The 16845-nt window shown below is 44.4% G+C and overlaps 1 protein-coding gene across 1 annotated transcript in view; it reads right to left on the bottom strand.

Annotated features, from left to right (window-relative positions):
• LOC8024452 (lachesin) overlaps nt 1–15138 on the bottom strand; it is a 216959-nt gene extending 201821 nt beyond the window's left edge. The window contains exon 1 of the mRNA XM_029992181.4: nt 14683–15138. Coding sequence (XP_029848041.2) covers nt 14683–14764 — 82 coding nt within the window. The 5' untranslated portion in view covers nt 14765–15138. The remainder of the gene's footprint in view (nt 1–14682) is intronic.
• Nucleotides 15139–16845: the final 1707 nt, after the last annotated feature.

Here is a 16845-nt window from a genome sequence, read left to right as displayed (position 1 = left end):
TGCTATAGGTGGTCCCAATACGGTTTCTGCTTCATCGTTTCAAAAATGAAGACAGAATCTGAAAGTTATGTTTCACTCATGACTTATCTTAATCTAATTACAGCATTGAGTGAAAAAGCACTCCAAAGCTTAAAGTAGACGCCCCGCGTCGGCCCGCGCCCTCACCCGCGGGCTCTATTTGAGCATCGTCAGCACCTCTCTGTCATCTGTACGTCGCCGTCCTCCCCCTGTACATATCTCATAATCATCATCACCGCGGGCATCCACGGTACCGGCTGTCGCCTTTCCGCGGTGCCATGGCTCTCATGAGCCAATAACGATTATTATTATTATTATTAATATTATTATTATGCAAAAAAAAAGGAACATCTACGTACTTAACGTCCTTGCCATTTTGTATATTGTTTACATGAAGTGTCTATAAAAACTTTATTTGAGCACGCCAGAAACATTTTGGCCTTGGTGTTAATTAAGGGGGACTAGAAGCAGAAATTGCTCCTTATTTTGCATCTAGAGCGACGTGAGTTTAGACGGCGAGGCCTAAAATCCTTAAGCTTACTTACTTACTCTCATCACCACACATAAGACATTGTTTCCTGCCTTCTAAGATACAAATACCCATTTTTAGGTGTAGGGAAATATTTTGGCGCTTACGGTGATCATCAGAACAATCGTCACTCTAGTGACAAGGGTTACCTTTTTGACAGTCACATCATCATGCCACGGTCATGAAATTAGGGCGACCTTCTTCGTGTCCATAATATGGTTGTCTCGCTTGAAGGAAAGGCTAAATCACTCTTAAAAAGAAAACAAAAAAACATGCGTCTACTTTCCCGCACAACACTCGGAGAGCCGATCACCGCAACTTACGGAGGCTGCTCGGCGAATGACGATGCCGAAACATGTGTTTAGACAAAAAAAAAACGCAGTCTGAGTTGTTACATTAAGCAATGCAAGCGTAACGTTTTGCATTGCCTAATGCCATAACTCGGACCGCGTTTTTTTTACACTAAACATATGTTTCGGCATTGTCATTAGCTGAGCTGCCTCGGTAAGTTGTGGTGATTGGCTCTGCGAGTGTTGTGCGGGAAAGTAGACGCCCGGGTTTTTTTTTTAGAGTGCATGGTTGCTTAAAGAATATGTTGATAGCTATTCGTGTGATTTCCGGACTATAAAGCAAATTTATGAATTAAATAACAAAACTGCATGAAAAAAGCTGCTAAACTTTTAGCAACGGCGACGCCGGTCTTTTTAGGTCCAATTTATTGCTTTCGCTAGGTTTGTACTTGGGTAAGTCGGCACATCTTCAGAAGAACGAAACGGAGCTAAAAGAATACAATTATAAGTTATGTGTTCCTTTGTTTCCTCAACTTGTGTTTATCTTCTTTCGAGTGTTAAGTTTTAATTATTTTGACCATTGATTTCGGTTTCCAGAGATTCTAGTTGCCGCTGCAACAGTCGCAGATTCCGTCCCTTATTAACCTTTAAGGCCGGTTCACACATACAGCGGAGCGCTAAGTTAGCGCTACGTGAGCGCTCGAAGGAGCGCTCATGTGGCGCTTCCTAGCGCGTGACGTAGCGCTCGGTTAGCGCTTCAGCAGCGCTCTGTTAGCGCTTCAGAAGCACTTTGTTAGCGCTCTCACGCTCCTTGTGCCATGCTTGCTGCTGCGGAACAACGCGTGCACGGCGATTCAGTTGTTGTTGTCTTTCCTTTGGCTGTGAAATACGAGGAAGCAAGAGAGCCGCTCTCCAGGCAAACGGTCGGGCAGACGATCCAGAGTCATGGATTTGAGCGACTAATTGATTAGGTACGATCTCATCGCTTTCTATTCAATATGCGTGACCCTGGTTTCAAAGACACGCAGTTAAAAAATAATTAGCTTTGAAACAGCTCTGTGTCTCGGTCCCTCAGCCTAGGAACAAGGTTCGCCGGGTACCCGTCGGTATCTCGGTGGCGAAAGATTTCGAGCACCCAGAAGTCTCTTCTGGGCGTTAAGTCGTCCACACACATATGCACTAATTTCGTATGTAAGAGCATTTGTCGTGTTTCTATTTCAGCGTCCCACATGTCCGCCATGGTGCTGCTGATGCACATCCAACCACAGGAACCGAAACCGCAGTGCACGCGCTAATCCGCAGCACCGCGGTACAAGAAGCTCCACTGAAAGGCTAACAAGGCGCTACTGGAGCGCTAACAAGGCGCTACCAAAGCGCTAACCACGCGCTATATTAGAACGAAGTCACGCGCTAGGATGCGCCACATGAGCTCTCCTTCGAGCGCTAGCGCTCCGCTGTATGTGCGAACACGCCTTTACGCTGCCATGTCACCTAGCTCCACATTGCGAACGCGCGGTCCCACGGTTGCAACGGCCATCCCAGCAGTGACGGGGCTACAACTAATTTTCGCGGTTTAAAGTTGGTGCTATAGCATGGACCAGGCAATCTAATTTATTTTAGATTCTTAGCGCATTGTATATATCGGAACTTAAACTAAATACGAAATCTAAGTTGAACAAGAATCTTCAAAAGACGGGCAGAGACAAGCAAGCGGCTCTTACGACAGGGGGATAAGAAAGTCGCATTATATTATCATTTTTGAAACCTATATTGAAATATCAATAAAATATTAGAGCGCGTATACTTTAAAATAGTTGTCAATAAATAATAACCTACGCAAATCTGGATTATCTCAAATCGCAGTCTAATTAGCTCAGATAACTATTTCGACACTAACTCTACAACGATTGATCTGTCGCTAATCCGGAGCTAATTTGCAACCTTTCCTTCTTTACTCTCCTCAGTAGCTCTAACTATTAGAAATGGCAAGATCTAAGCGTAGTGCCTCGATGGTGATGCAACAGCAAATTATTCAATTAAGCGAGCAAAATCTAGCTCGTAAAGGTGTGCTCCGTCTACACGACAAGGTTGTTTGGATTTGGTCTCATTGGACGTTTTGTTCATTATAATATCATTTATTGTTATTCAGTTGAAGTTTAATTTTAATAGCCAGCTATGTTTTACGTAATAACAAACTACACTTCTACTTGTAATGCATTTCTGTCGTGCTTGTTTTAGGAAACATAAGCACGACAGTGACGGGTATATTTCCGTCACCTCGGCGATTGGATAGGCTGCCCATGGATTGAATACGAGCACTGAATAAACGCTGGACTTAGACTCGGTTACAATCAACGTTTCGGTGGATATTCACGTCCGAGCTTGTGCCCAATTTACGTGATGACGGGAACTGCCGAACTCCAAGATTGTCTGCAGTACAGCATGTTGTTTGTGCATTGCCCACCTCAGCGCGCGGCTATGATTACTACGCGCGCCACATATTCAGCACCAAAAGAAGTAGTCGCTTGTTTTGATGTTGAGTTCAGAGATTTCCTCGTTTTTCTTCAATTTGTTCTACATCAATAGTTCCTAGAGATAAAAAAAGAACACCCATGTGTTTTCGATGGATAATGTGCTCCATTATTCACTTAAAGCAGTATTTAGCGAGAAAAAAAAAGTTTCTTGACTCTTTAGTGAAACTTAATACACTTATCGGAGATTTTGACTATAGCATGTGCGTAACTTAGGGTAGATTATAATTTAGCATAAATATTTTTTCCAAATTGCGTTTACCGTTGCGGTCATTGAAAACAACGTTGATTGTGAGCGCCAAACAGAGACAGTTGCCCTGTATTCTTCATGAGTTATACTTAGTGTTACATGTGTTCGGAGTTAATGTTTCGTGAAAGTCGGAGGGTGTTTTTAGGAGTTTATTTTTCGCTTGAAATTCTGGGTTTATCGGAGTTTATTTTTGTTAGATTCCCAATTGGCTAAAATTCAGAGTTTGACTCAACAGTGGTGCCAATTTTTTTTTTATTGAAAATGAAGATAAATAATTTTCGGACAAAAACATACTCTAGGTCAGTGGTTCTCAAACATGGATGTTTTGCGAACCATATATGAATCGGCGGAGATGATGGAGGACCCCGTTCGTGTTGAGGGGAAGGCAAACGTATAGGTTAATTATGATGATGATTTAATAAATAATAAAACTAAGGCCTTTGTGAAGTAGACTTCTCTTTTTTGACAGATACATGAAAAATTTTTACCTAAAAAGTGGAACGTTTCTTCTCAATCTGAGAAAGGACATCTTTTATCGCAGAGCTTGAATGATGAAGCTGGGCTTTGTGGACCCCTAGAATCCCTTCGCGGACCCCAAAGTGTCCGCGGACTGCCATTTAAGAACCACTGCTCTAAATAATAAAGGTTAGTATTTCCAATCGCCCCTGTGATTGGGAATGTAACTGTCCCACGACAAATTTTTCAGAAAGTGTTGCTTCAATAACCATCAGTACTTTAGAATAGCCAAACTCCTGAATGAAGTCGTTGGGCAGCATAAAAGATTCAGCTATCCTCCCCTAAAATCCACAGGTGTTTTCACAGTTAAAAAAACACAACCCTTCCTCTATCTAAGAAGCACAAACAGAATGGTGCAATTTGGAAACCGGAATACCGTCTTTTTTGCGTGTCCGTTTCCCATCGTGACCTCGAAATTCTGACTTTTTTGCATAAATTCGAATTGACAAAAATTTTACCGGCAAACGTTTTTCGGAGTGTTTTTTTTTTTTTTTTCGAAAACACGGAATTTTTGCATCTTATACTATTTCCTATATTTGTTGCTGAATACCGCGTGAAGGTGCGTTCTCTGCATGAAAGAAGTGCCGAGCAAATCATTCCAATTTTATAAATATTCATGATAAAAAAAAAAAAACTTGGTAAAGCTGTTGCTCATTTGATTTTAAGTCGGCATTTTAGCATGCGAGGAATGCAACCCTAAGGTGTGCTCCGGCACAACTCACGGCCGGAAGGGCTGTATCCTAACTACAAAAGTTAGTTCTTTTTTTCTGCGTGTGTGCGTGTGTGTGTGCGTGTGTGATTGTAGCAAACGTTCTAATTATCCATGTCTAATACGAGCGATTATCAATGTTTTACGGAAGAAGGTACCAGCAAGTGCACGTAACCTCTTAAATGTTCATCAACCGCTCAAGTGTTCGCAGAAAAAAAAAACATGTTTAATTTATTAGCACTCTTTGCTACCTTTTGTTAATACTGAGAAGAATATGTATCGTCCGGACTAGAAAACATTATTCAGGATCCGGAGGCTCAGGTTACCAAGTCTCGAATGTAGTTCATGATGTTACTGCAGGCGGCGCACTTTTGCTGCCAATCAAAAACCTAACAAAACACGCCACTTTAAGGAAAGAAATCACAACATGAATAAAAGTAACACAATATCACAAGAAATTACCGCAGCGCGTAGTTCGGGAATACACGTACTTCAGATTATCGAGCTGGATGCTGGTTTTAGCGCAATTATCATACAACTCTTTATTAAGCAGGTAGTAGACATGTCCTAGCCATGTCAGGATACCAACCAAATTGAGTATCAAACCTCACCCCGCGGTGGTCTGAGCAGCGGCGTGCGAAGCAGAATCGCGAATGCGTATAGCGTATATAATGCACTTCTTCCGCAAATGCCATTGCAAATGGACTTTCTTTTTCCACGTTCGCACTTTTGATCGAGCTTTCAGAAACTTCCGTAGTTGTGCATTGGAGCTATTATTTTCGCACTAAACTCATTACAATGTCTCTTTTACGTTTGAATATTGAACTTGTTGGTTCACGCTGCATGGAATTACGTCGAGGCCTTGCTTCTTGCTATCATAAAAAAATAACTTTCCATTAAATATATTATTACACAAACAAACGTCTCGATATAAATGTACTTTATTAAGACGCAAGCGAACGAGCAAGGTAATATTATTTCGGGTAATTATGATCCTAAGCTGCGTCAAAGAAGAACAAAACAAGTTTTTTTATTACTTCATTTAATTATGACTTTCCTTTACATAAATAAGATTCGTGAAAGACCTTACGAAAAATGCAGTAGATATATTTTGTTATATCTCGTTTTATTTTAAGTAGAGTACATCCGACGCAACGAGTCATTTAGGCGCGCGAAAAGGGCAATGTTACGTTTTTTTCCGTCTCTCTGTGCTTTTGCTTACCCTCGTGAGATTGGCTTCCAGTTCGGGCGTCTGTATGTGTATGCCTCCAAGCTGTCGACTCCGCTCTGATTCATTGCAGAAGGAAGTATTGACTTTTACGTTTTTGCTTTCCATTGATGAACACGGAATGAGAGGCAAGAATTTGATCTCCAACCAAAGCAAAAGACGGCACTGCTCCCTAAAAGATGTTTTCACAAAAAAAAAAAAATCTAGTGAGTTAATTATTTAGAATTTGGTCTATTTATCTGAGATAACGCGGCAGTACACTCGCGCTAATTCTGATTTCTAGAAAACCGCGAAACGTGAATTGTGTGCGGCGATATAAATGAGCATGCAGCGAACTGTAAAAGTGGAGTGGGATCGCCGGAAGTGGCAGTGACAATTTTTGCGTGGTAACGGATCACAATATGGCGACAGCGACGCGTTCGCTTGAACGGCGGAGGTGTCCTTCGCAGTTGAAGCGACTCCTGGTTCAAAACAGGCACCGGTGGTAACGAAGTCTTAAAGGGAAGTTGAAGCAGATCTGCATTTAAGGAAACACGCTAAAATAGTCTTCATTTGGCATCTGTAATCTCGAATATCGAGATAATTTTAGGGGCGAAGCTCCTTAGGGTATAGCCTTGTCCGTCCGGCGTCCGTGCTCACGTCGATTGCACTGCCTCCGGGATCGGCTCTTAAAAACAAAAGCAAAAAAAAGAAAAAACGTACGCCCGCACGGGGGTTGGAACTTAGGACCGCTTGCTTACGAGGCAGACGTCGTACCCACTACGCTACACTCCAACGTTGCACGTAGCCGCTCGACATCTATACAGGAGAGAACGCTGCGGTCAAATGTGTATATAATCGCGCTAAACTTTGCATGCATTGGCTCAAAGTTTATAGACGAGAGGGCGCTGCGGTCAGATGCTCAACTGCGTATATAACCACGATCCATACCACACATTCTCTTTCTGACATGGACCGTTGACTTAAGCGGTGGAGATGCGTTCCCACGGCTTCTAGGGGATCCAAGCTGATCCGCTAGAAGAACCACTGGCTCTGCATTTCACGGACCATAAAGCACTAATAAGGAAGTCGAAACGCAACCCGGAACTCAGCACTACCTGTGAGCAATAAAAAAAAAATCAGCACCATCAGCACTACCTATGAACAATAAAATCAGTATCATCAGCACCACCAGAGATTCGCCCCAATCAACATCATTCACCACGTGGAGATGCGGTCCTTTTTTTAATTTGGTGCAGGGAGGCTGCAGAAATTAATTTTCCAAGTACCATCGAAGCCCCTCCTTCGCGAGGCGTGACGTCATATTAGGTGTTTTCGGAATATCCGCTTTCGAGGTTCTGCGAATATCCAAGCTATGCACCCGCACTCTCGCCATTTTCAAAAAGGTAAAACAAAGCTTAGTGTTTTTCTATTCTGCGCAGAAGGATAAACAGCGAAGTTGTATAGGGAATACTACAGGGTGATTCAAGGAGACACTAGGCTCTTTAAATCGACCGCAAAATTCGGTTTCTTAACCTATCGCGCTACGACTTTGTGCAGCGTTGCCCACATATGGTGCATTTTTTTGCGAAATTTGCAAAGAGCAAACTTACCTGACGAAAAAGTAAAGAAAGAAAAAGGTTTAGCTCCTATGGAAACGCAGCGAAGCCACCGGTCTTCAAACAACACGGCACCGTTTCGCACGGGAGACAAGAGATGGCGCAAGCGGTCGCGACGCCAACTGCCGCCAACGAACGAGCATACGATGCCGAGAGCCGGCGTCTTTAGCAGACAAGGAACTGCAGTTCCTTGTTGTTACCGCGCCTGTTTTTGTTTCTGCGACTGTTGCCGCCTGCGGAACGCGCGCCGCTTTTGAGTCGAAAAGATCGTCTGCTAAAGACGCCGGCTCTCGGCGCCGTATGCTCGTTCGTTGGCGGCGTTCGTTGCGCCATCTCTTGTCTCTCGTGCAAAACGGTGCCGTGTTGTTTGAAGACCGGTGGCTTCGCTGCGTTGCCATAGGAGCTAAGCCTTTTTCTTTCTTTACTTTTTCCTCAAGTAAGTTCGCTCTTTGCAAATTTCACAAAAAAAAAAAAAAATGCACCATCTGTGGCCAACGCTGCACAAAGTCGTAGCGCGATAAGTTAACCGAATTTTGCGGTCGATTTAAAGAGCCTGGCGTCTCCTTGAACCATCCAGTATATTAACGACTATATTGATTTATACTGTTCTTGATTGAATAAAGGCACATGCACGTAACTGCGTGGTTGTTCCCGTTTTCATTTTCTCTCATTCGTTACCACAGTCATCATACCTTTATGGTCGCTGCGGCACACCGCTATCGGTTGTACTTCTATGCTAGGCACGTTCTTGCCAAACCTTAAATCTATAAACGACCGGTGACGCGTTTTCGGCACATCGACGTTCGTGTAGCACTCAATTTCAAGCCGTTCCAACAGGAAGGACACAATCCACTTGCCGGGGGGACGCGCGAGGTCGACGTTAAAGTCTCCCACTGCGACGATCCACTTGTCTTTGACGGATGAGATTCAACCAAGAGCGTCTACTAGAAAGGTCTCAATGTCTCCTTTGGACGTAGCCGGAGGAACGTAGACCGTCGCGACGACGGTCCCATCTTTCGTCTGCACGGCACATACGTCTACGCACTCGGCTTGCTCTGCGATGGGTAACGCGTAGGGTGAGACCACAATCACGCTTCTGCTGCCGCCGACGCTCTAGACGGGCATGCGCTGTTGCTCTTCGTCGGGCAGAGAGCAGCTACTCGATGGTCCCTACCCGTCGGCCGCTGCGCGTTCGGCTGGCAGCGGCTTCTCTTCGCTTTCGCGCCACCACATTCGCGCTTTTGCTCTCATTGTCGCTCTTTGAGGGCACGTTCTTCTTTCTCAGAGTGAACTACACGCGTCCTGCCCATAGCAAGTCCAAAGTGCAACTGTTGGAAACGTCGCTAGGAAGTTATGAGCGGCGCACAAGTGGTGTGAGGAGCGGCGGCCGCGCCGCTCTCTACACGCTCTGTCCGCGCACGCAAACATTTTCAGACCCAAGCCATAGACGGCTTCGCTGTAAAAAGACGTCTCGACTGTTGTCAGTGCGGTAGAATACACCTGGAGAGCTTGCAATTTCACGCGCTGACCGCACGAGCGACACGCGCCTGGCGGCCCAAATATCCAGGTACGACGTCACGACTGGTCAGAGGTTTTTTCGTGTTTTCTCGCACTTAGTTACATCTTTTTGGGAAAACAAACGTGATATTGAAATTCAAGATATAAAAACAGGGATGCGCGTCTGTACCGGTTGTCCCTTGACGCCCTGTTTTATCAACGTGTAACCCTACTTCGTCGTTTAAAAAAAACAGGAAGATCCATTGGTGGAAGCTTAGGGAATACGTAAGCATAACCCTTGGGAAGCGCCACACACGTCCCTCGCTAACGCTGACCCTTTCACTTTTCTGCTTTGGCTTTCTTTTTTGCTTCCTCCATTTTTGTTTTCTGCCTCTTTTTGGCCTCGTTACGGGGGCAGTGTTAGCGTTTCCCAAATAGGGAAGCGTGTGGCGTTTGCAAAGGATCACGCTAACGCACTCCCTAAGGCCGGAGTCACACTGCTTATATGTACATCATACAAAAGACAGTCTCCAAAGACGTGTCATCACAATATCTGTGGTCCGAATGCCGCGTGCCAAGTTTTCTACTTTAACTCATTGCCATGCGGCATTTGAAGCACGGATCTCGCGATGACTCGGGTTCGAATTTCTACGCAGACTGTATTTTGTATAATGTAGCATAAGCATGCAGTGTGACCCTGGCTTAAGAAATCACCAATAAACCTATAGGAAGTATTCACTGGCGGCCATAGCTGTGTGCACGACTGCTGAGCGCGTGCTGATGGCGAGCTTGCACATTTCTTTTGTAACGTGCATTCCGCACCCTCAAGATTGCCGGTCTTAGCAGCCTATTAATGTGGGCTCGCACAAAGCATGCACTCTAGACATCGCCCACAAATATGGCACCCAGTGAATAATCCTTATTGATAAATTACCCAATCATCAAGAAGCATGCAGGGGACGCAGTTGCATGCGCTGCGCGTGCTGACGTTGGCAGTAGCATTTTTTAAGCAAAAATCTAAAACGAGTGGCAGTTCGCACGTGCGTCCGCAAACGCCTTTTTGTTATGACTTCCTTAAAATCCCTAATACAGGTAAGGTAAGCGAGGGCAGCGTGTGTAACTACGTTCTCTGCATGCCTCTTGATGCTTGGGTAATTTAATAATAGGTCAATGGATCATCCTGTAATTTTTTTCACCCCTTCGTCGACGTACTCTACCTGTCAGAGTACATCGACGCCCTTGGATACGGCCATCCATATCACGCCTGGAAAGAACCACATCCATGCCACTCGGGAAAAGAACCGCATCCACATCACTTGAGTAGGGAACCGGATCCATCAATTTAACTACACACGCACTTCACAGCCTACGCACCGCTATTACGAAAACCCAGAGCGAAGAACAACCGGCGACGACGGAGCGGCCACATGAGCACGCCCGCGTTCCACCGCGCCGTGGCACGTTCTCCTCTCTGGCTCCGCGCCAGCTATGCGCGTGACTTTGACGAAAACGAAAGGGCTCGTTTTGACGAAAGCCTGCCGGTGTCTGTCAGTTTCTCAGCGCCGGGGAGAGAGGGAGAGGTTGACGCGGGCTGACGTCAGCGCTTCAGACCAATGGGAGCGTCGCACGTGTCACTTTCTCCCCGTCCTTCTCCGTCTCTCTGGCGCTGACAAATAAAAGACACCGCCGGATTTTCGTCAAAACAAACTTTCTATTGCTTACGCATTAAAAAATGTAGCTAAAACGTATACGCCATTAAGGACATATCAGAGACATCAGGACGCTTTTGGTGATGTTTCTTACTTATCCCTGTGTTTTGTTTTGTTTTTCTCTTTTTTTTTCGGTTGGGGATGCGTTTGGCTAGTAGTGCTCTAAATAGCAGAGCTAACTAACTACCTTGTTCAAGCGAGTCGACTTAGTGCTCTTGATCTGAACGATAATCATACTTTAATGAGCAGTTTGTTTCTTTTATATTTTTTGTCTATTAAGTTTTGAATTTATGGCAAACGTTAAATTCCCAACAGCGTCAAATATACAAAATGAGGCTGGGAATACACAAACTGTAGCTCCATGATCGGAAACAAGGCTGGTGGGGCCATGTGTCGACTGCGTTGGGAACCAATTTGCGCAAGCGGTTCAACCGTCGGTGCGCAATCGCACATGGGAGTAGTTAAAAGCGACGCTTATTTTCTGAGCGCTTTTAGATAACCTGCGTGTCCTCAGTTTCATCTTCTTTTTCCTTTCGCTTACAAACGTATTTTTTATTTGAGGAACGTATCATTCCAGTAAGTCTGAACACGCCATGCATTATAGCTCATAATGTTTTTTTTTAGCTTCCGTTACTTTTTTTTTAAAGATGGTTGTCAAAGCAATTTAAAAAGTAGAATAGTATCTGACAAGAACACAACGTGAGGATCGGCGTGTGCGTATATGCGACAGTATATTGCGTGCACCACAACTCTAGCGAGAAATGTGAAAGCAATGTTGTTGTTTTTTTTCACGTTTTACTCCGTTTTTACCCAGCAGCAAGCTTAACATTCGACGTTGGTTCTCCACACAAGCGCATGCGGCGATAATCGACGACCTGAGTATAAAAGCCACAGGGCGTGCCTTTCGAAAATGCGGCTTTCAGCAAGCGCTGCATGCCTTCCGCCATTCTTTGGCTGCACGCACACGTTCCGGTGTGCACAAGGCGATGAAGCGTTCCCGAATGTATAGGAAGCTCGTACTCGAGGCGAGACAACTGAAGCTCCTTTCTCCCTGCCGTTCCCACGTTGTGAATCATTATAGAGTAGTGTCCGATAACTCGGTTTCAGTTGTGACCAAAAAAATAAGATATTGAAAAAAGAGGGATCGCATGCTTGTGTAAACTGTACGGCACTCCGTGGAATCCGAGCCGATATGGCAAAGGAGAAGTTAGTGCACTGCACCGCTTCCTAATAATAATTAAAAAAAAACTGAGCAAAATATGGTGAGCATAATTGCTCGTGCATTAATGGCAGTGGCGTCCCAAGCTCATTAGACTTTCGTTAGGACTAGGTCCTTGACTGTTACGTAATGCTTGCAAGCAGCGTGACATCAATCATAGCGACGCCGACTGTCCCTCCTAGCTTAATAAGTTGTATACCCAGATTTTTTTTATTTTTTAAATTACAAGTCACACTATTAAGAAGCCTATGCAGAGGCATATTTATGGGTCATGGGGGCATGGGAGATAATGTTGCGACGTTTCAAGTTATTCTTTTTTCTTAATCTGTAAAGCGTTTTTGTTTTTCTCATTTTTCTTCACCTAGAAAGTAAAAGAGGCTTTGGTTTTCAGAAAACGTGGTTTCTGTTTCGAATCTTGACATTGCCTAATTATTTTTATTTAATATCGCTTTGCTATTTTTTTTTACTTGAGTGTTTAGAAACTCATCAACAATATTCTACTACTATAAAGCCCACACGTGATTGCATAATATATACCGCTAGGGCACGGTAGATATTTAACCGCTGGTAGAAAAGATTAGGAACAATTCATTTTTTTTAATCTCTCGACTTGACCATTAATGTAAAGTTTATTCTTACATCAAAAATTATTCTTCAGTTTCTGTTCACAAAAAAAAAAATACCAATGTATATATATATATATTTGTAAATTTGACGGGTCTTGCAAGGAAAGCGTAGAAACTAGGTGCGTGCTCAGTTTTTGAGTGAAGGATAGATTTTTGTTTCCGCGTGGCAGAGCGAACCTATTTAGAAAGATAGCACGTTACTCCAAGTAACAAATATACGAAAACGAACTGAAAGGACTATAAGGTAAGACAATGTCAAGTGTGGAGCGTAAACCGACGTGTGCGACTGTCTGCGCGACAACGGCCGTCTGCGGATGTTGCTACGACACAATCCAGCACACTCTTTTAGTCGGTGACAAGCGGCTACATCTTTCAAGTTGCAATATCTATTTATCCGCTGGTGTCATAAAATATAAGAAAAAAAAAAGAGGAAACCACCGAAACGCATTGGCTATTTGCTACCCCAAGCACGTTACTTGAGGCCCTTACTTGACAGCTCCATGCTTTATTCTCCACACCACCCACGATTTTGACGTGGAAGGCGGAATTCCCGCGATAAAGTTACTGGAAAGTTTCGAATTTCCGACGTTTGATTTTGTTTAGCTATATAGGAATACGGATAGTTTGTTTCGCGTGTTTGTCTATGACTCCATGGGGAAACTACAAGCGCGACTTTGTAGATTTGTCAATAATACTTCTTGCGCGAGCACTCATAGATCTAAAACAATTTAAGCTATTTAAAAGCTATTTTCAAGAATTAAAATGATCTGAGTCTGCCAATCTCGGAGTCCATTCGCCAAAAGTTTTTCTCGGCGCTTCAAAACAAGCAATACGTAAGAATACTTGCGAGTTGTGTCTTATCACTAGATAATCCATTGAATTGTATATTCCTTCTGATTTCGAACCCTGCCACTTTTGTAGGTTTTCGTGTGGACGTAGCGCATATTTTTATATGTGTTTGCAATTTTTACTCGTTCACCAATTTCACTCGACTGTTTAGAACCGTTGATGTGCGCGTTAAGTTTATACGAGAATTTCCTTTCCCCCCGCACTTCCTTTATGAACTTGTTTAAAGGTCTGCAATACTTAAAAATAAATAAATTATTTAACTGTAGCCCTGTAGGACCGTGTCACACGCAGGCCATGTTTCGAAACTTGGTACAAAATTCGTGAAAAGGAGCATAAAGTGTATTCAATAAGAATTAAGCTCACTCATTTTGGTGCGTGACTAGTATATGATATTTTCAACAAAATCTACTTTTGACAAAAGCTCATGACTTTACGCCCTATTTTAAGGACATTATATTGTTGGAATTATCATATATCACTAGTCGGGCACATGCTGGCTTCCCGGTGGTGTCTTCGACAGGTGGTGTGTGGCGTTCTACAACCCATAACGAAAAAGGCATAGTGTCGGGAAAAACTTCTGTGACACGAACATTCGGGCTTTATGATACACGACGCGTGACAACAAGATGTAAATAAAACAACGAACGCATTCATCCTGAGCCTGGGAAAACGCATACGTACACATCAACTATTGGAGACAATGTTTTAGGGACATAGACGACAGTCCGATTTCTAGTGAGCAGAAAGAGGAAGGTTATGAATCAATTATTATGGGAAAAATAAAGCAAAGCGGGCCCTTTGGTGTTTTTTTGTTCACGTGTAACGACGATGCGACCCCGATAACCCCGGTCTCGTAGGTCAAAAGGTAACGGTTAAAAAGAAATCATCTAATTTTTAAGATATGTCAAAGAGTAAGCCATATATCTAGCTCTTATGATTGTGCATGACTGACTCCGCGCTGTGGTGTTACCCAGCTGTTATCAGGTCCGCCACCAAGAAGTGGTGAGCAACGTTGGAGAGTATGCGCGCTAAATTTGCAAATGTTGAGTTTCCATGAACGGCCTCAACGACCGAGCATCTCGCCACGCCTTCAGCGAAGCAAACACGGCTCACCTTTGACATGAAGCTTGAGGAGGACCGATAGAGCCAGTGTCAGCAGCCACACACCCCAGGGTCTCTTTTTAATCCGGTTCATACTGCCCCAGGTTCACTTGCCCGTCTGCACCGCACTTCAGGTGTCCAGTGTCGCGCGACCGTCGCGGCGAAACTGTCCTCGTGTTTCGAAAGCAGCGGACACCATGTCACCACGCGCCGCCGATCCACCACGTGCGCACTCAAGTCCGCCCAACGCGCCGGCGAAAACGACAGGAGAAGCCCAGCCTAACTCACCATGCCTTCAAGCACGGACGACGGCGATCTCCGCACGGAGCAGGGCTGCGAAAGCGATTGCGTGCATCGCGGCGGGAGCGAACGCGTTCCGTCGTGTGCCGGCGCTGACGCGATGTCAGCAGCGACGTCAAGGGTCCTGAGAGGGGGTGGCCGGGCGACCCGAAGCGAACAAAGGCCGACGCGATGACTCCGGCCGTTGGCGGGAGGGCGGGCTGCCGGGGGTTCTGGTCCTTCTCCCTTTCCCCAGAACCTGGTGGAGAAGCCCGGGGTAGAGCGCATGCGTGTAGGTTGGGTCACGTGACGTCGCGGCGGACGACCGTGCGTTTGTTCCGAAGGCGGGAGATGGGAAGCACGTGGTGCGGCGATGTTTGGGCTCCCGTGAGCCTCGTCCTATTTTGATCATCTGTTGAGACGGGCCTTCAAAATAGGACGACAGCCAAAACACGCCGCCTGGTGCGACGATTAGTAGCGATACACATCGTGTTCGTTTAAAGTGGCAGCTGCAGTTGGTGCGGTGCAATCGTGTCGGATGGGCGATCTTTATTGATTGATTTATTTATTTGACTTTTCTGGTGCTCCTAAACAGCTTGTGGGACTATGAGGGGCGCACCATTTGTCAGATAACATATCGCATTGATGCAGAAAGTTTGCTGGAGAAGCAATACAAAGTTGCTGTACATAAAGAAACGATTGAACGGAACGCAGTAAAAAGAAAAATCATTACAGGTAGCGTCAGCGAACTATGTTTAAAAAGTATGCAGTCAGTGTAAAAGAAAATTGCACACACCGTAGTCGATAAAAGAGTACCCGCAATTACATACAGTGGGGTGTAAGCTGTTGTGGCACGGAAGTTGAGGGATAAAAGTTCAGTTTTTCCACATAACAGTTTTGGCTAAAAATAAAGAAAAAAAAAAACATTCATTCGAAAAGGTTTCGGAAAAATCATATACTATGCAGTCGGCCGCGAATAACCTAATATGCGACGGTGTTTTCACAAATACTGATAATGAATATAAGAAATAGCATAGGCCCTAAGACACTTCCCTGTGGTACTCCGGAGGTCACAATCAGTGGTGAAGATATTTTACCATTAAGTAATACAGTTCGCTCGCGAGCGGAAAGATAGTCAGCGAACCAGTTGATGATTTTATCGTTGGTGCTCAGAGATACAAGTTTGTTTAACAGTAGATGATGTGGGACAGTGTCAAAAGCTTTGCGGAAATCAAGAATGCACAATGAACACTTTTTCTGTTTTCTATAGCACTTTAAACGAAATGAGTAAATTTTGCAAGCTTGTAACATATGACTACCCTCGACGAAAGGCGTGCTGTCAGGGGGGAAAAAATGACTAGAGTTTAGAAAACTATATATTAAACTATATAAAATGTGTTCAAACATCTTGCAAGCAATGCATGTAAGCGAAACCGGGCGGTAATTTTTATACTAGATTTTTTGACACAGGCTTAAAAATTGGAGTTACATTTGCTCTTTTCCAGTCAGTCGGAACTAAACCAGTGTCTAATGATTTGGTAAAACAATTACTTGAAAGCACTCCGACTTTCAAGAGCGAGCGAAACCATAAAGAAAAACAGCATTTATCTTGAGCCGGTTGTCATGGGCGTCGCTGTCTTGAACTTGCGCGACGCACTTCGCTGTCAACAAATGTTCTTATTCCTGGACTATCTCCTCCACCCCGGAGACCTGGCACACATATACCTTTTCTTTGCGGAGGTTGGCCTCCCTAAAACAGTATTCACCGTTTTCCAACAGACAGAAAGTCGCAATAATATTGCGACGCGGCCGCAGTAGAATTTTAACGTGTAGGTCGATCGCAATCGTAACCGGACCCCTACTGATATGGCGGGCGCTAAAGTATAGCAGTTTGGG

This window comes from Ixodes scapularis, unplaced genomic scaffold (assembly GCF_016920785.2).
Source record: "Ixodes scapularis isolate PalLabHiFi unplaced genomic scaffold, ASM1692078v2 PGA_scaffold1__304_contigs__length_218370807, whole genome shotgun sequence".
Taxonomy (NCBI): domain Eukaryota; kingdom Metazoa; phylum Arthropoda; class Arachnida; order Ixodida; family Ixodidae; genus Ixodes; species Ixodes scapularis.
Note: the sequence above shows the minus strand (reverse complement) of the source record. Positions and strands in the feature narration are given on the sequence as shown.